Source organism: Mytilus galloprovincialis, chromosome 12 (assembly GCF_965363235.1).
Source record: "Mytilus galloprovincialis chromosome 12, xbMytGall1.hap1.1, whole genome shotgun sequence".
Taxonomy (NCBI): Eukaryota; Metazoa; Mollusca; class Bivalvia; order Mytilida; family Mytilidae; genus Mytilus; species Mytilus galloprovincialis.
Window position 1 is genome coordinate 3,587,079 of NC_134849.1, and position 20,823 is coordinate 3,607,901.

At 32.5% G+C, this 20,823-nt stretch overlaps 1 protein-coding gene across 1 annotated transcript in view; it reads right to left on the bottom strand.

The window, feature by feature from the left end:
* LOC143055299 (uncharacterized) overlaps positions 1–20,823 on the bottom strand; it is a 179,023-nt gene that overhangs the window by 30,054 nt on the left and 128,146 nt on the right. Inside the window, exons 5-10 of the mRNA XM_076228437.1 lie at positions 8,612–8,722; positions 7,427–7,456; positions 5,664–5,789; positions 5,067–5,408; positions 2,787–2,858; positions 1,980–2,123 (exon numbers count right to left, since the gene is read on the bottom strand). Of these exons, the coding sequence (XP_076084552.1) occupies positions 1,980–2,123; positions 2,787–2,858; positions 5,067–5,408; positions 5,664–5,789; positions 7,427–7,456; positions 8,612–8,722 (825 nt within the window). The remainder of the gene's footprint in view (positions 1–1,979; positions 2,124–2,786; positions 2,859–5,066; positions 5,409–5,663; positions 5,790–7,426; positions 7,457–8,611; positions 8,723–20,823) is intronic.

The window sequence follows — 20,823 nt, forward strand, 5'->3', positions numbered from 1 at the left end:
TTTGAGGTATTCAGAATTAGCAAATCTGACAAGAAATAATATTGTTTGCCATGATTCGTACATCGTTTTACTGATAGAGAGTAGTAAAACTGATATTTACCGGTCCGGAGGCGCCACTGCTTGTGCAAACGCGCATGTGGAAGATCGAATCTTCAAAAAACATGGTCGCTGGAAATCAGACCGGGCTAAGGACAGATATGTCAAAGAGAACATCAGTGAACGTCTGACAGTAACTAAATATTTAGGAATTAAAAAAACACACATTTGCGCCTTTCTTTGTTTTGTCGAAAATAGCTGCACATGCTGGTGGGCTATTCCCATGTAACTAGTGTTCGTTTTTATTTTATAAATACTTTATATGCGTTTGAGGTGACGAATTAGAATATAAATGTATTTATTAAAGTTGAGCATACACGTGTTTCTATTATGTAAACAATCACACGTGATTGTGTGTCCGCATAGTGGTCATCTAATGGTGTTTATATTGGATAAACAGGTTTGTGTTTTAAATATATAATATTTCGGATTGGTCAATATTTGTCGTATTGCGTAAATATATTGAGTATGATATTTGTTATGTAAATAGCACGGGATTTTGAAAGCGCGTATAGTTGTCTTGTTTAAGTAATTTAAGATATATGGTCATTCGAAGCTCGTATACCGTTCAGTAAGGCAGCTTAGTTTAGGTAAAGACCCCCCTCCCCCGACCCGGATTAAGATGCTTGTATACTTGAAATGTTTTCACGCATAGATAGATAGATATTTATACTATCAGTAGGACATTGTTTGTTTGATTATTAAGATTTATATGTATATATGATTTCTGGTTTTGTTTTTCTATTTTGTAGGCTGTCGTGTACTACGCAGCGGTGTTACCGATATCATGACATCGGGACTCAATATTTTGTTTTAATAAAATTTAACAGTAAGCTGAACATGCTAGCGAGCTATTCCTATGTAACAAGTGTTTGTTTTTATTCTATAAATACTTTACATGCGTTTGAGGTGACGAATTAGAATATAACTAAAAATATAAAAACTAAATCTATTTAAGGTTATTTCTTAATATGTTTCTTATTTTCATGCAGTTAAACATCCATTTATTAAGTGTTATTTTCATGTACTTTTTATCGCATTGCTTTATGTATGTCAAAACGTCTGTCACTGAGGCTAGACGATATTGCGTTAATTTTACACCTTCCATGCTTCAGAGATGTATAGTGATAACTGTAGAAAATATGAAAATAGAAAAGTATTTTATCGTATCAAATCGTTTGGGATTCATTTCAGTAATTCAGACATGTGTTTATATGTCAGTATGTTCTGGTACGCATCCGATCTTGCTGTGTACATTTTGATGTTACCTCTAAACAACTAGCAGTCATTACATTGGTACTGACATGAAAATACAAGTGTCGCGTTTTTGACAATTTGCTGTTTCATAATATGGAAAAAGTAAAATCACAAAAATACTGAACTCAGAGGAAAATCAATTCGGGAAGTCCATAATCACATGGCAAAATCAAATGACAAAACGCATCAAAAACGAATGGACAAGAACTATCATATCCCTGACTTGGTACAGGCATTTTCAAATGTAGAAAATGGTGGATTGAACCTGGTTTAATAGCTAGCTAAACCTCTCACTTGTATGACAGTCGCATCAAATTTCATTATATTGTCACGGATGCGTGAACAAAACAAACAGACACAATAGGTAAATTATTCTTATTTAAAGAACATTACTTCCTTATCTAAAGCGCTTGTTCCTCATCCGGATCTGGCTAAACCGTTTATTCATTTTGTTGAGCATCTTTTTAATTTGAACTGTAATATATTTTGGTCTCTAATATTACTGAAGAAACAGTCATTGTATAAACGGTAGCGCTGTTCTAAACTGCAATGCTCTCACGTTTATTGTATATAAGAACATGTTAATATTAAGCGATTTAACACGTTATTATGTTTATTGTACAAACCTAGCATATTTCTCTTGATGACTATTTCATGTTTTTCGTTCTGTTCCTCTAGGGCCTTGATTCTCTTGTCCTTGTTGTGACACAACTGACAAAATGTTTTTGCTAGAGGTTTTGTGGTTTCAAGCTCGAAAACTTCTGATGTTTCTTTCAAAAATAATGATAATGATAAGTATTCAAAAACATTATTGAAAGGAAGTAAGAAAAGTATAACACTAGAATTCATCACTTTTCCCCTTTATAATTTTTTTGAAAACGAATCATTCCTCATAATATTTTGGAAATCCTACATTTCGATTAATAAAATGTATATATAGATAATACATGACATGGCACTTAATACCTTAGAGTTATCTTATTTTATATGAAATAAAGTGAGCTATTGCACGTTAATACATTGTTTTGCTTACGAAAAGGATGAGCGTAAAACTCGAGTTAAAACTTCTGTTTATTGCCATCATATCTGCTTCTTTAATGGACGTACCTGAATTAAACAAACAGTTGAGTGATGTTACAATTTTCTTTTTGTGCGCTTGTGTTGATATCATATAGACCTATTAGAAAACAGCTATAATTTTATATTATTGACGTCTTGAACTTTATTCACTTTAGTTGGTCTTTTTCGACCACTTTTTGACAGATAACACATTTTGAATATCGACTAACATGTTTTGCTGTATGTCACTTCCAGTAAACAATTATAGAACAGTTTTTTTTTAAAATTGGTTGATTGTTGTACCTTTTTGTGAGTAAGTGTCCAGTTCCGGTCGGAACATAATTTTTCGACATTTCCTGTAGATAAATACTCACCAGGAAGTTGTGTTGTATCATTGTCGGTATTCCATTCTTTTGCGAATAAACATTTTACAACTGCAAACTGATCTACAAAAACACAATACGAAAGTACTCAATACCGCCGTTATATATGTAAGACCCTAAAGTACGATGGGGACGTTAAGTACGATGTCATGCTGAAGCTCGATGGTCTACGCTAAAGTCAGATGCCTCTATAAGCTAAAGTGCGATGGTCCGCGAAAGTATAGACTTACGCAACATAGTTGGATTATGACGTTAACAGTCGTTTATACAAACCAAAAATGAACATGCCGGAAGATGAAATAAATAATGGAAGCGAACAGACGCATATAAATGTTTACGTTTACGTTAAAATATTGTCGATTTTATTGAAGAGTATAAACGTCGGTAAAATAAAGGAACACGTTTTCAAGCGTGGATCATAAATTGTCCATTAAAACACCAGTGTGTGCTGTGTAGTAAAATATAACATGTACTCGCTACGAAAAAGGGGAAAGCTCAAACAACAACCCCTTTCTGTCGCATTTAAATTAAAGCTTGTACATGTACAAATAATTTTATTTATTCCGACAATGAACGATTTTTTTATTTGCAACTGACAACTTTAAGGGGACGTGTTTACATTAATAGGCTGTAACATCAATTACCCAATACGCCCCTCGTTCTGGAAATTCATGAAATATTTCCCACTGGACGTTAAGCTACCAACAATCAATCCAATAACCCCGAATTGTTAAAAAATCATTTAAAGGAAATATAATATTTTGTGACACCTAAGTAACCTTTCAAGCAATTATTACCAGGCCAGTCTTCTAAATTTAGAAACAGTCACATAAGGCTACCGGTTAAGTAAAAGCCTATGGCATTATAGTTTATATCATAGCAAACTAGATTTTGCAAAACGACTTTTTTTTTAACATTAGTGCTCTTGAACCTTACTCTATTTTTCCATCGCACTTTAGCAAACAAACAACCATCGTACTTTAGCGTGAGTCACCATCGTACCTTAGCGTAGACCATCGCACTTTAATGTGACCATCGCACTTTAGAGTACCATCGCACTTTAAAGTCCTACATATATATATATATAAATCGAAGATGTGGTATAATTGCCAAATGAGACAACTCTCTACAAGAGCCCAAATGACACAGAAATTAACAACTATAGGTCACCATACGGACTGCAACGATCATCAAAGCCCATACCACATGTAGATTTACTGTGAATAAACTGTGCATCCTACATAAACTTTAAAGACTAAAACAAAATAAAATGTGCTCCAAGGTATGGTACTACATGTATGTGTGTGTGTTGTAAATAATAATTCAATAAAGATTATATAATAAGTATATCCTATCAATTTGAAATTCAGTTCCTTTGACAAATTCAAATAACTATGTATGTAGAACCTTTCCTGTTGTTTATGTACTTGGATCGTTTATCTTTAAAGTCATGTGATGTCTGTTTCAATTACAATATTAAATACAGGAGAACTGCAAAGGTAGCATATCAATTATCCATTTAAAAACATGTATGAGAGACATATACTGATTTAATCGTTTTCCATATTTCAGAGTTTAAATATTTCATTCACGAAAAGGAAAGTGTGATTGCAAACCTAAGTCATTGAAAGTATTGACTGGGTTACAGAATGTATACTAAAAATTTGATTAAGAACTTTCCTTTTTTAATTTTTGGAGTTTAGTATTTCTTGTGATTTTACTTTTTATAACACGAATATTTCATTATGCGGTTAAGATAAAACATACACTTAGATATAATAGTACTTTCGTTTTGATCAGTTAAAGGGCGTTTTAGTGAAGCAGGTGTCTTATTATTCAAATGTCACAATATGGTTGTCTTATTATATGTTGATCAACATTGCAATGCCGAATACAATTTTGCCATGCATCACCCAAAGTGACCCACTATTAACATAAAGAGATTTTTTTTAGATTTTAAAGCGTTTGTCGGTTATCTTGCATCTGTTATTTTAACTGCTTTCTAAAACTATGGTGTTGTCATCCTGACTTTGACGAATTTAAATTTTCGTTGCCTCGGCATATTTGATACCTTCAATTTTGAACTAAAAGCTGCTTTTAACCATTCATTGCCAAAATAAAAAGATAAACCTGCATCTCTGATTAGCTGAAACAGCATGATGAATATTTATTTACTTCATTTAATTGTAATGCATCACTAAGAATAAAACACCTATCTTTTTGTATATATTATAACCAGTATTTCTGTTAATGAGTTACGGAGATACATACCTTCTGTAAGAGGACTTTCAAACTTCAAATTAACAGTAACAGTATCTTCAATATCTGCGTCAATTCCACCCGCTTTTTGTATAACTTGAACTAATGAAAGGATGGCTGCTTTAAAGGTTTCTACACTATGTAAAATTCCAGGAGTAGCTTTCAATTCTAAAATGATGCTGTTGACTTTTTTTCCAGTAATTTCGATTGTTTCTGTCACTGCTGCGTCTGGTAAGCCTTCATTGTTAGTTTGAATTTCAACTTCTGGCGGAAGTTTTTCAATGATTTCATTTTCTTCGTCTGCAGTCATGTGTGTTTGATTAACTTTAGCAGTGAAGCCGACTTTTCTTGTATCTGAAATAGAAATGTATAATGTGTGCTATTTAGCTTTGATGCTATAACTTCTAATTCATAACTTCTAATTTAGTAATAACTATCAAACTGTTTATTTAAACTTCGCAATACAGCCTATTGTTCAATGCCTAAAGTTTGTTTAACTTAAAATGTTACGCATTTCCCCATTTTATTATGTTCTGTAGTACCCATAGTATGTTTGAAAATGATATCTTATGTTTTTGTTCTAGTTGAGAGACAATCTTAGTTTCTTACCTGGCGATTCTGTAGACTTTCCTATTTGATCAGTGTTGATAACAAGGTCAACCTTTTGTTTACCAATGTAACCTATCAAAATTGTCTTCAATTCTTTTAGTTCTGTCTTCACATCCATAACTTCATCTAAAATGAAGGTCAAAATGAACACCACATCCTCCTATATCTATGATGAATAAAATTTATATCAAGAAAAAATGTTTACCTCTATATTTGTTTAATTAAGTAATTATTGGCTGCTTACGTTTAATGCCGTCTTCACCTTGTTTTATGCTACTAGCTTAGCTGTAACATTATGCACATACTGTTGATATATATTATTCGTAAACCACGAAATCAAATGCTCAACTAATTTTAAATTTTCTCTTAATCTGATGCAGACTTCGGCAAAACCAGAAATTGAATATCCACAAAGAAACAAGTTTTCTATTATCTACGGAAGTTGGTACCAACGAACATAAATTAGTCCATAGTGTGTAGACATTTTTCATTTGCTTTATGTTGTTTAAAGTGCAGTAGACTTCCATATAGATAGTTCGTTTACAAATTTTGACATTTTCAGAAAATTCAGGTTTTAACTGCAACTGCAATGTTAATCTAGATTGCATGTCCATACCATTGTAAAACAGAGAGAACAAATACAGAAAAGAACATATCCATTGAGATGCAACTATCTAGTTTTTGTTTGATCAAGAAGTCAAATCTTACTTCGATATGGACATATTCCTATATCAATGACTCATAGATGGAAATTATCAAAATGCCATAGGGTAAATTCATTGAATGCATTTATGTCATCAGGAACCGCCCATTTGAGGGAGAGCTTTCTGTGTAACACTGACGTCCTGTGTTCTTCTAATTGTCAGATAATGTTTGAAATACATGTGTGCAAATAAGTCCACTTAATCTTACTTACAGAGAAAATATACACAACCTTCTTAGATATTTATTGAAATGAGTGGCAGAATAATTAAATATATATGTAAGCGACGTTCTCCCTTTTCCGTTCAGTTAGTATTAAAATTCCACATTTATCTTAAATTAAAAAAATTCAGACCACCTTACTCAACGATTTGCTACAGATTTATAGCTTTTCGGAAAAGCTGTGCTGCTGAAAACTACATTGATAAAAACCATTTTCATGATAATTTTTATTACTTTTTTCAATTCATTTTCAATTTTCGTCATAAATTTTAATTCTCTGAGATGATATGGATATGCGGAGAATGATCAATTCCGTTACTTAGAAATACTCCCAACTGATCAAAAACTCCATTAAGTGATTGGAAAAGAATGTATTTATTGTACCGTAAAACATGGCTTTCCGAAAGATGGGAATGAGGTTAATTCAAACAGTGTTGCTCATGAGATTCAGATTCCTAAACATTCTGAAGATTTACTCCGAAACCCTTAATAACAATACTAACAATGTTTCAACCTTCATCATCAATTTCTTCGTCTGTTGAATCGTTTCAGAATTTTCATCAATACCGTGTTGTTTTTATGAAGGCCTACGTTGTGGCATCATTTTTGTTTTGAAAGGGAAGTAAATCCTTTCTAACCCCATATGGTAACTAACCATGTATGGTTGCTTACTCTGTATTTTTTTAGGACACCCTATATCAAATATACATGTACATAGTCACCACGTGTAGTCCATTAACCAATCATATCTCTATGAATCTATAAGAAGGAAGATAATGTGACTTATTTAACGTTTTAAAGATTACAAGCGATTTTTGTATATTTCTATTCATATTTACCTTTCAGAATTCTATTCTCTTCTATTAGATCTAGAACATTTAAAAGACAAATGCAATACTGACGTATTCATAATCAGCATTTCATATTGATATATTAAATATACTCAGGAATATAACAAAATTTATATTTTATGATACATTTTGATGCTTCTGTAATGTTTTTAATCATTGTTTTCGTAGGTGTTTTATATCCGGTGACAAATAAAATTTAATTTTATATTACTATCAAATGGACCTGTTTGTCGCCTCAATAATCATTTGTTGATAGTCGTTGACAGAATTTTTGAATAAGACCCACTAAATCATATCTTTAATTTTTTGGAAAGTATGACTTCGGTTTCACCATTAAAATCCAAAATTTAGCCAAATCCTTTTGACAACATCAAATTAAAAAAATCTTGACAAGATAAATGATCCCTGGATTTTATATATCAACTATAGTATTATTACGATTGAGACAAGAAGTCTTCCACAATAAATTAGTAAGCATGCCTACTATATATAGGTACCATTCAAAGACGCATTTGTCATCCTGGCTTATGAGTATTCAGTATTTTTTATTTTGGGAGAAAAACAGAAATAAAGGCGTCCGGATATTCTTTCCGTCATGGCACGAACTGTTAAGTCATAGACAAGACTTCCGTTTAGGACTGTTTTAAAGTACACATACATTTTTATAAATACTTGGGGACAGGACAATTATTTCGCGGTTTGCTTTATACTATGATCATACATGTATACGTATCCTAAGAATAATTTGTATATGCTATTTACATGTAATCAAAGTTCACTATCAACGGCGGTCACAAATAAATTATAAATACAATTTATTTATAATATAATATGTATGTTCATAGTGTTCAGAAAGAACGCGTAAATAATTAACAGAAAACAAAATATAACGGAATTAAGAAAAAAGGGGAGGGCTAAAAAAAAAAGTTTCCTGTCCCTAAGTAAATACAAAGAAAGACGGGAAAACAATGAAATTATCAGAAAAATAAAATAACAGGGGGAGGGTTCAAAATATTGTCCCCAAGTACCTAGAACTAATGATAACTTTCCATTCTTATATAGCCAGATATAGTTATACCGTTAGATTGCAGATTGGAAGTGTTTTGTGTAAATATGGTATATTAAAATACATAGATATTGATAATATAAGCGATATAGCATAATTTAAGATACCTGCTTTGAGTTCCACAGTATGGTTCCTGGTTTTATGTTGCTCTTCAATTAGTTTGTCCTCCAATCTTCCTTGGGACTGAATCACCGTTTGACAAACTCTTTGTTCACTCTCTTTACGAAATTGCAAAGATAACTATAGATATTGATACCAAATACATATCGACATTCAATAATTAATGAACTATTCTCTATTGATATATTTTTTTATAAATGTATGCATAAATAAACGAATTAGCAATCTTGCACACAGCTGTTGTTCCTTTATGCCGGCGTTACATATTAGCGTATAGACCGGCGTGCACCAGACATACAGAGAAAATTGACAAAGTCGGTATACGTTAGTTTTACGCCAGAGGAACGCTAAGCATTCGTTAAACGTGTGTTTCATAAGTTTGAAGTACGTCGAAATGCAAAGGTATACGTTTGGTGAAGGCTATAACTGCAGGAAATTGTTATGCAGCTTAAAATTTTTCATCCAGCTCAATCGTGTGTCTAGCGTATACCTGTACGATACACGCACGTAATACATATGGTACAAGCGCGTTAAAAACGTTACAGATAAGTTTGAGACACGTTTAATGATCGTTCGCCTATAACTAAAACGTATTTGTGGGGGTGTTTGTAACAAACACCCTATAATAAAACGCCCCAGACACACCGAAAGCACGGATTATCGTCCCAGCTCGTTGTTAACACGATATGATTGACAGGTTGAATGCATCTAAAAGTACTAGCGTATTGGCAGCGTATATAGTTTTTAACCACTCCCAGCGTACGTCGAAGCTATACGCTGATGTGTGACGCCGGTATTACATATACATACACACGTAAATATCAACCACGGGAGACAATTGTACTCCTCGTCATGGCGACTGTATACATTAGTTTGTAAGGAAGAATAATAAAAAAGCTGGCATTATCCTGGAACTCGCAGTTACGCTTTACAGATGATGTATATATTCGTAAGCCTGGTGACTACGTTCAACGCCTCTTTCACATCGAACTTTATATAGATGTTACAACCGATACAGATTAGTCTATTTCATATCTTAATGAAGATTAACAATTGACAAGGAGGGTCAGTTGAGAACAAAATGAACGTCAAAAAATATGATTTCAGCTACCCAATTGTGAATTTTCTTGCCAATGTCAAAATCACTACAATGCAGTCTATTTCTTAGAAATAATGCGATAATTTAAAGGGTTTGTTTTTTTATTATTATGGTTGGTTTGATAAAAGAATGCTATCCACACGGAAACATTTAGCTCAGGGTTCTAGGCTGTAAATTTAAATTATCTACGTTTTTTAAACATGTCATCACAACTCGCTGGGCCATTATGGAATATCTGTTTCACCGATGATAATTGACATGTTCCAATTGCAAATGCAACTTTCCGATCCTGTTTTACACGCAAGTGTCATCATTGAATGGGACTCATCGAATTTGTACTGTCGTAAGCAACACAACACAAAGTGGAAAGGGATTGATATAAGTTGCAAAACTTGTTTCCCAATCCACTATAAATAAATATGTTTAAACTAACACAACACATTAAACATTTGACGCACAGTCAACTTAAATCTGTGTTAGCTTTTGCAAGTTTCGGATTGCTCAGTCATTTTTTTTTTAATGTTTTGCTTTGATAACTGGTAAAAGTGTTTTTGTTGATTAGTTTGGAATGGTCTAGCCTATTTACTTTCAACTAATGAATTTGAATATCCTTTATGGTTGAAATAAGTGTATGATCTTTTACAACAACATCTAGACAAAGTATGATATCTTTCAGTTATTTTACCTTTTATATAGACTTGTCTCGTCAACATATAAAGATTTCACTTGAAGTCAAATTCATACGAAAGCAGTCTTTCTATTGGTATTTTTCTCTAATATGTAATCATAACCAAGACAATACCTGCCAGTTTTGAATCAATTGCACGGTGCTGGTCTTCGCTGTGAAGCCTAGTATTGCCACTCTCTTGTGTCACTGTTGTTTGGATTTCTTCTCTGCATTTTGTCGAGAGTACTTCGTGATGTTTTTCAATGTTTTCTATAAGAATAACAATATATTTTCTTAAACTCACACTTACTTAAAAAGGTAACATAAGTTTACCGGTATTCATATGTTATATATCTATGATTTAAACACATCCAATAGCTTACACGAAATAGTTGAAACAAATGTTCATTATAAGACACTAATTATATTAAATGAAATGACGTTCTTTCACTAAACAATTCAAAATTTGGTGACTATGTAGAACGCATCTATCCCATCGAATTGGAGATAAAGGATACTACAGATACAGTTTAGTCGGCTTCATATCTTGACTTACATCTAGAAATTGACAATGAGGGTCGGTTGAAAACAAAACTTTACGACAAAAGAGATGCTTTCAGCTTTCCAATTGTGAACTTTCCATTTCTAAGTAGCAACATTCCAGCAGCACCTGCATACGGGGTATATATCTCCCAATTGATACGATATTCCCGTGCTTGCATTTCCTATCATGATTTTCTTGATAGAGGGTTACTGATCACAAGCAAGCTATTAAACCAAGAGTTCCAAATGGTGAAGTTGAAATCATCCCTTCGTAAATTTTACGGACGCCATCACGAGTTGGTTGACGGTTATGGAATAACCGTTTCATAAATGATATCGGATATGTTCCTTACGTCGTAACTACAATCCCCTTCCCTTTCATGCATGTGACCTACCGAATTAGACTATTTACCGGATTTGTAATCACATAAGCAACACAACGGGTGCCACATGTGGAGCAGGATCTGCTTACCCTTCCGGAGCACCTGAGATCACCCCCAGTTTTTGGTGGGGTTCGTGTTGTTTATTTTTTAGTTTTCTATGTTGTGTCATGTGTACTATTGTTTTTCTGTTTGTCTTTTTCATTTTTAGCTATGGCGTTGTCAGTTTGTTTAAGATTTATGAGTTTGACTGTCCCTTTGGTATCTTTCGTCTCTCTTTGATCAATACGAATTACATTTATTTATTCAATGGCTCAGTCCTTTTTTACTGTTTTTTTTATCTTAGTTTCTAAATGAGGGACAAAAGATACCAGAGGGACAAACTCATAGATTGAAAATAAACTGACATAGCCGTCGACCAACTTGTGATGGCGTCCGTAAAATTAACGATTTGATGATTTCAACTTCACTATTTGGAACTCTTGGTTTACTAGTTTTCTTTTGAGCAGCAATCCTTTATTAAGGAAATCATGATAGGAAATACAACTCTTGGAATGTCGTTTCATTTGCGAGATATATACTCCGTATGAAGGCGCTGTTGGAATTTTGCTACATAGAAATGGAAATAATAACTTACAAACTGTGGTAAAGCACATCTTTTTCTGTACAGAGGTACACATTTTGGGAACGTTGTGTTATTGCTTAAACAAGGAGTTAATGCGACTGTTTCTAATTTGCACATAACATTTTGAAATGTATTAAGGCAAGAAAAAGATATGAAAAACATGAGTTTATATAGCGGATGACGTCAAAATTATGTCATAATACGTTCCGTTTTCACCAAAAAAACATCATGAAAAATATAATTTTTCAACGTCATATCTAATGAGGACATATAATTCGCAACCAAGAAAGCGGATCAATTAGAACAAAAAAACAAACAAAAAAAAAACGCAAAATATTGTTGTTTAAGACCAATATTTTAGAATGTAAAAAGTTCATGCGTACAATGTAGGGATGGATTGATCAGTCTTATATGTTTGATGCCACGCTTCCATCTATAATATGTGATAATTGCCCTTCCTTGAACCACCAGAATATTATACTGCCGTCATTGAATTATTTACTGCTTTCCCTGATGAATATTTGTTTCCATCAAAGCCACAAATGTGACGACAACGACAAAATACAAACCACAATATCTTAACAAAGCATCGTATAAATCGAAAGATTCAGCAACGTGAACCAATATAAAACCCATGTGTTGTCTTTTGTCTTTCAATGCGAAAACAAATCCAGTAATAGGTCACATTAGGCAATGTAATTGTCTAGGCAAACAGTACGAGAGTGTTGCAATGACAAGTGGATATCTTAGGTAATCTGACAATCATATAAAAAATCAACATGATCCCGTCCGTAAAACATTCATCGAATGACTTCAATTTAATACCCTTTATGCTAAAAGGTACTTTTAAAAACACAACCCTTCTTCAAAGAAAATCATCAAATGTAACGCTAGTCCTAAAAAAATGTATCAACAGGTAGATATATACGGCATGTGTAGGCGCTGCTATGACATGTCTGATGTTACTACTTATGAAAATGAAATTCACAATTAGCTAAAGGTAAAACTTATATTTATTCGTAACATTTTTTTCTAAAATATCCTTATTCGTCTAAATAAACTCATTATGTATACCAGGATTAGAATTATATACATATATATATACGCCAGACGCGCGTTTCGTCTACAAAAGACTTATCAGAGTCGCTCGTATTATTATGAACATATCAATGATAACTCAAGTCAACACACGAGGGCTGAATACTGGGCTGGTGATACCCTCGGGGAAATAAATCTCCACAATCAGTGGCATCGACTCAGTGGTTTTAAATAAACTCACCATAGATACAAGGATTAAAATTTCTGTGACTGTATTTTACATTGATTTGTAGGATCCTTTATTATAGGAAATTTGTTAATCCTCGTTAATAAGGAAAGTTAAAGTATAAGTTATGTCTTAGAAATAAAATGGAACAAGTAATCAAGCCGGAGAACACTTGGATCCCATGTATTTGTTTTCGATAAACACATCTTCTGAAAGTAACTTGTTAGTTATAAAAACGATTTTTGGATCTGTATTGGCTTTTCTTGTATAGATGAACCAAAATTTGAATTCATTTTTTTTCAATCTGTCTTTAAGATTTATAAGAATGCAATACCAGTGTAAAGAGTATTGAAGTTAAATGCTTTGAACAAATTTGAGAGAAAGGACGGTTTTTGCAAGACTGATATAAAGGTATCAATGACAATACATTTAACAGATGTTTTAAAATCTTCATATTTAATAGTATTTCTAATAAAATAAAAGATGTTATTCTTCCTTAAGTATGTCGAAGTGACGATAATTGTCCATCTTAAAAAACATACTTATACAGAATAGTTATGACTTTCTAAAAACATAATTTACGTATGCTATGGAATATTTTGACATTAATACAAAATTGATGTATGTTTAAAAAAATTGCTTCGCTGAACACAGCCTGATACGACCGCAGAGGTTAAACGGTTGGGACATTTGGACCAATATTCAAGCTTGATACTGTCTGAATTAGGATTGTTGACATAATATAGGTTACTGAAACACAAAACAATGTGGTCAAAGATCTTACAAATTTATTGCGAAATACTGTGCAATTGATGGTTTCTTCTTTCTACTTTTCAAAAATTTGAAATTTGAAAATTTTTGAAAAAAAACCCATATGAATCCCTTAACAAAAATTGAAAAAAATAACTGCCCCCCCCAAAAAATGGAATCCCTCCTTGGAATAATTTCACCCGAACTCAATCAAAGCCATCAATGTATGATAAAAGAGGTGCATATAGATAGATAAAAGATTAATCTTTTATATGAATGCAATATTTTTATTATGCAATCATTATGTTATCAATTATTATGTAATTAGTGGCAAAATCTCGGTCAGTTCACTTGAATGAATTTAGCTCTATCATCTTTTTAACTATACAGAAAATTGTAACGAAATCTTAATCAACACATCATGGGCTTCAAAAGGGTGTTTCAAATTGTCCCTATGGGATTCCATTCTCTCATAAATCTGTAATTAGTGTAAACATCCTTAGTACATAAAAGAAGATAATGTTTAATTAGGTGTAAAATTTGTTCTTTACATACTATCTGAAATCTGAGACACCCTTTTGTAGATAATTGCCATAGGAACAACATATAATAAAACTAACCCTCTAGGAATACCTATGCAGAAGCTAATTTCATTTGAAAGTGGAATTTTGGTGCAAAATATTTTAAACACCGTTAACATTATAATTGGTTACATAAATGTTGCATAATACTAACATTGCACTTATTTGAAAGAATAATTTTTAGTTATCCAAAACTACCACTTTTATAAATTTTCAAGCATTATTAAGAAAGTTACAGCATTTTAAAACTTGGGAGTTGGAGTTATGAAATCTTTGTATTGTGCTACCTTAAACAAAAAATTCTCATCAACTGATATTATCAATATGCTTGATTTCTTGATTGACAACACATTTGTTACGTTCGGGGGACGCGTTTTTCAACAGACTGTCGGCATTCCAATGTGAACAAATTGTGTCCCTCTACTTGCCGACGTGATTATTTATTATTATGAGGCTAACATCATGCAGGAACTTCTTAGGAAGAAAGATAAAAAGTTAGCGATATCTTTTAAATGTACTTTCCGCTATATAGATGATGTTCTTTCACTAAATAATATAGATTTTGGTGACTATGTTGAACGTATCTATCCCATCGAACTAGAGATAACGAATACTACAGATACTGTTAAGTCGGCCTCATATCTTGACTTACATCTGTAAATTGACAATGGCGGTCGGTTTTAAACAAAACTTTACGACAAAAGAGATGATTTCAGCTTTCCAATTATGAATTTTCCATTTCTAAGAAGCCATATTCCAGCAGCACCTGCATACGGGGTATATATCTCCCAATTGATATTTCCGGCCTTGCATTCCCTATCATGATTTTCTTGATAGAGGGTTGCTGCTCACAAGGACGCTATTAAATCAAGAGTTCCAAAAGGTAAAGTAGAAATCATCCCTTCGTAAATTTTACGGACGCAATCACGAGTTGGTTGACCATTATGGAATAACCGTTTCACAAATGATATCGGATAATTTCCTTACGTCGTAACTATAATCCCCTTTCGTTTCATGAATGTGACCTACCGAATTAGACTATTTACCGGATTTGTTATCACATAATCAACACGACGGGTGCCACATGTGGAGCAGGATCTGCTTACCATTCCGGTGCACATGAGATCACCGGTAGATTTTGGTGGGATTCGTGTTGTCTATTTTTTAGTTTTCTATGTTGTGTCATGTGCACTGTTGTTTGTCTGTTTGTCTGTTTGTCATTTTTAGCCATGGCGTTGTCAGTTTATTTTCGATTTATGAGTTTGACTGTCCCTTTGGTATCTTTCGTCCCTCTTTAATGCCCCTGTTTCCTGCATGTTTGAGGCAATTACCCCAAAACTTAGTCCCAGATTATTTAAACATATATCGTAATGGATCGGCAGATACAATCACAGATATGTTAAGTATATGAGTACGTCTTATCAAGGAACAACTCTACAACCAATCCATGCAATGGATCACAAGTGAATGTGATACACTGCTGAACACAGATTTTATTTTCAAAACTACTCTAAATATCAGCACATCCATGTTAAATCTGCAAATTTGCTCTACCTTCGACGGAATTACTAAAACACAATTACTAAGAGATGCTGTTAAGAAACTGAATATGATTAAAATTGATTAATAACGTCCATCGGCCAATATTCAACCATATTTAGGACGATTAAATGTGAAATGTTAATTTTTGACTCAGGCGTACGCGTCATCCGGTGTATGAAAGACTCATTCAATTGAACTGCATTTTTATCTAACAGAGGGTCTACGTACAGAAGTTTGAAGTGTTGAATCATCAACATTCAAACAGGAATCAGTCGCATAATTTGATATATAAGACTCATCAGTGACGCTCAGATCAAAATAGTTAAAAAGCTAAATTGTTCTCATTCCGTCTGTAGTCAATACTTTTGAATATATTTCCTATTTAGTGTTTGAATCGATTTCCATTAAATAATACCAATGCTTTGATTTTCATTTTCCTGTAGTTTGAATAAGCTACTCTTGAAATTAAGTTGCAGTTAATTTCAAAAATAATACATGATGGTTTTATGTATAGATCTTAACAACGTTATTGTTCTTTCATTTGTCTTTGTTCTATTATAAATATAACCTTTACTGTGTAGTTTGATTTCTGTGTTATCCGTATGACGTGACTCGGTACTTATAAATCCCGTCAATGTGTTTATATAAGTTTTCATTTTTGCTGATCTCTTTTTTATGTGTGACATTTTGTGTTTCTTTGTTTCATATGATACGATTCTGTACTTTTTAATATCCCTCCAAAGTGTTATTGTTCTATTATATGTCATTATGTTATTGTTCCAATTTATGTCATTATGTTATTGTTCTATTATATGTCCTTATGTTATTGTTCTATTATACGTCATTATGTTATTGTTAACTGTTCAATCATAAAGTTAAAAATACTTTGAACGACAACATCATTTTACTCGCGTAGGGGTATTAACCAGATGTGGATTCTTAAAAATTCTTAAGAACTTCTTGATAATTTCAAATCTCGGTCTGTTTCTGAAATTATTTTTTAACATACTTTTGATTTTTAAACCCTGTATACCGACATTCCTCATATGATTTTTTTTGTAAAACATCGAACGTCAAAATTATTCAATGTTTCTTCATATGTGACGTTTACATTTTATGACGACAAATACACGAAGCAATGCATGTATTGTTTTTTTTTATCAATTTGATAGATGCTTTTTGTGCTCTTCTGTTAATAAACTGTTTGTTTTGAGGTTGTAACACAGTGATGACTGCTAAATCAATATTTTGACTTGTTCACTCATTATGTCTGTTTTGTTCACACAACGTTGTAAATTTAATGGAATTTGATGCGACTGTCATACAAGTGAGAGGTTTAATGCTAAAAAAACAGGTTCAATCAACCATTTTCTACGTTTGAAAATGCCTGTACCAAGTCAAGAATATGACAGTTGTTGTCCATTCGTTTGATGTGTTTTATCATTTGAATTTGCCATTTGATTATGGTCTTTCCGTTTTAAGTTTTCCTCAAAGTTCAGTATTTTTGTGATTTTACTTTTATCAGATGATAAATGAAAAGGTCTTTGAACTGTTCAAATATTTTGTTATCTTTTGTCTCTCTTGTCTGGTGGTGTACTTCAATTGACATACCGGAGGAGCTGAGTAGAAGATGTCTTTATACCCTGGTACCTTTGATAACTATTTATACCTATTCTTGTAGCAAGCTTACACATATGAATATTTTTGAGAGTAAAATAAGTGTAACAAAAGAATATATATTTTGAAGTTTGCATTTATTTTGAATGAGTAGATACACTAATCATAGATACCAGGCTTGGCTTAAAAGTTTGCCCATCAGACGCGTATTTAATCTCAACAGACTCATCAATGAAACTCGAATCAAATCATATTTTTTTTAAAAGTCAATGCAAATAAAGTACGAAGCTGAAGTGCATCGAGGACCTTTAAAAATGGTTTGCTAAATGCAGCTAAGGTAAAATTCCTTATTATTAGTGACTTAAAGATATCAAAAGGCAGCATTTGTTTTTTACAATCATTATTGTTTTAGCAAAATAACAGAAAGGTAAAGGATGACCGATTGGAATGATATTGCTATGATTTAGATTCTAACTGTCAGGTGATAGTGTGTAATTATTCCGCTTACCTTTAAAGTCCTGGAAAGTGTCATTGATGTACGATTTTGTCTTGTTATTTTCACTTTTGACGCAGTTCTCAAATCCACATATTCCATCCTTTATAAGTTTTTCAATATCAACAATTTTAAGAGGGGTTTCCTTGAATTGATAATGAGATATGTAAACAGTGTATCCAAAACATGTTTTATAGTGCTTAAAATTCTATAAATTTCAAACATGTAAATATTATGTATATGACAATGAGTATAAGTAGCAGATATAGTTTCATTTTAAGAATTATTTTGTATAAACGTATAGTTCCCCTGGAGCACATATTGCTGAAACTTATGAATGCAATGTCCTTTTATCCATGTGTTTAAGAATAAACATGTAATATTTCGTTTGTAATCAGCCAAACAATATAACAATACACAATCCAATCGTGAACTACGAAAGAAAATTAAGATTATAATGCTTTTAATTGTATACATTAAAATTTGAATGTAAAGGATATCAGTCTAACAACACAATTTTTGCTTTATACAATAGATAAAAAAAATTGCCTCAAAATTTTGCGCAACTCAAAATGAATCATAAATGAAACATCATATAATGTTTAAATTGTATGGCGAAATCAATAGATGAAATCCTACCTGCTGAATGGCAAGCATGATCTTATCTGATTCTGTACTAATTTTTTCAATGATTTTTGCTGATTCTAAAGCGTTTAAGTTGCAATTCTGTAATGTTTTAATTTGCATTTCAACAATATCTTTGTAGCATTTAGGTTCTGCAAACACCAAGACTGCACTCTCCAAATCACTCCAGTATCTTTTTAACTCAACTATCGAGTAACTGCGTGAAGATGACGGATGACAAATTTCGCTTCTGATAAACATTATTTTCTTCAGTGAATTTTCATCCGGTGTTGATAAAAGTCTGCTGTTCCATAACAAAAAATAAAGATCACTTAGATCTAATATATCAAGAGAAATACTGGCATTGATTTCAAATCGATCCAGACAATTCCTCGTATTCTGTGCTGTCCGCTTAGTGTACATTTTATAGAAAATGTGCTTATCCATGGTTCCGTTGAAAACACAGCCATGTGGGCTACCAAGACAGCATTTTCTCGATATTCTTTTTTCAAACTGGTGATAAAACTGATGCTTATTGTTTTCTAAGTACTGAACAAAGCTGATTGAATTATTGTTTAAAAGTTTAATCCCTATGGCATTCCGGAGCACAAGGGATCCTGTATCAATAAGACATTTGAAAATTCGTAGATGTTCGTCAGATTCAACATCTCCCATGATCAAAGATGATAAATTTGTACACCTCAAATCAATTTTGGAGTAACCATTTTTCATTCCATCTTTCATCGGCTATCAATCTGGACAATATACTATGTAAGTAAACTAGCATTACACGTGCACATTTCATTCAACATGAAAACTAGATGCAACTAATGTTTCCAGTTAAGTGCGCACACCTAAGTGTAAAAAATGATACATGTTTATAATGATTTATGTTCAATATGTTTACGTCTTTTACTGTTACCCCTGACTTTCGAAAAAACAGAGGATCACTGTTTAAATAATCAATTTTGTATTCAACATTGACTATGCGAAAATAGTAGCCAGAGTAAGAGACAAAATTGCACGACCCGAAGTGGAGTGCACTATTGTCTAAAAACCCTGGCTACTATTTTCCAAAGTCAATGTCAAACACAACATTAATATCATTATTATACTGACTGTTTACTTTTTTTTTTTATTGTGCCAGTAGTGTATTTCAATGTAAAAAATGCCCTTTATGTTACTCTGCATATACATGTATTTATATTGCAAGTAGTTGTGTTTATTTCCTAAAAAAAGAAGCATAGCTATATTTTTTAAAATGTCAATTTCATCAGCGAAAACTTTCTCCATAATCAGAGGTCCATTTAGGGATAAAAGAAGTTTGACATTGACTGGTAATAATTGCAAAAGTCTCAAATTGGTCATTTCTTTATAAAACATTTTGAGCTTGAATTCAGGAATACAGTATTTTACCAAAATCCTACTGTGTTTTATATACTGGAACAAGATTATAGGAGAAAATAAGGGAAGGCAGAATTTCAAATTAACAAGCTTGCTGCTGTTAAAAGTCAAATTTCGTTTATAAACATAACTTAAGTTGGAGTTACCTGTTGAACTGTATCCTTATGTACAAACAATCTTGTTTTTCACTGACTGTTTACTTTACACTAAATCCATTGGATGTTGGATGTGTACAGATTGATAGTTTAGTCTTAGATGCATGCTTTTTTTATTAATTGTTTGTGGCTTTGAATTATCAGTCAGTTAACTGCGAGTACTCTCAGATCTTTTCCTAGTGTCTTTTTGTTGTCGGGATGTTCAATTACCGGGAAATGTCCACTTGTATTTTTTTTCATCTGCTGAGTTAAGCCTTTTTCAACCGATTTGTATAGTTTTTTCTTATGTTGTACTGTTATACCACTGTTCCAGGCGAGGGGAGGGTTAGGCTCCCACTAACAGGTTTAACCCCGCCACATCATGTATGTATTTAACTGTGTCAAGTCAGGAGCCTGTAGTTCAGTGGTTGTCGTTTGTTTATATTTTACATATTTGTTTTTCGACTATCTTTTAT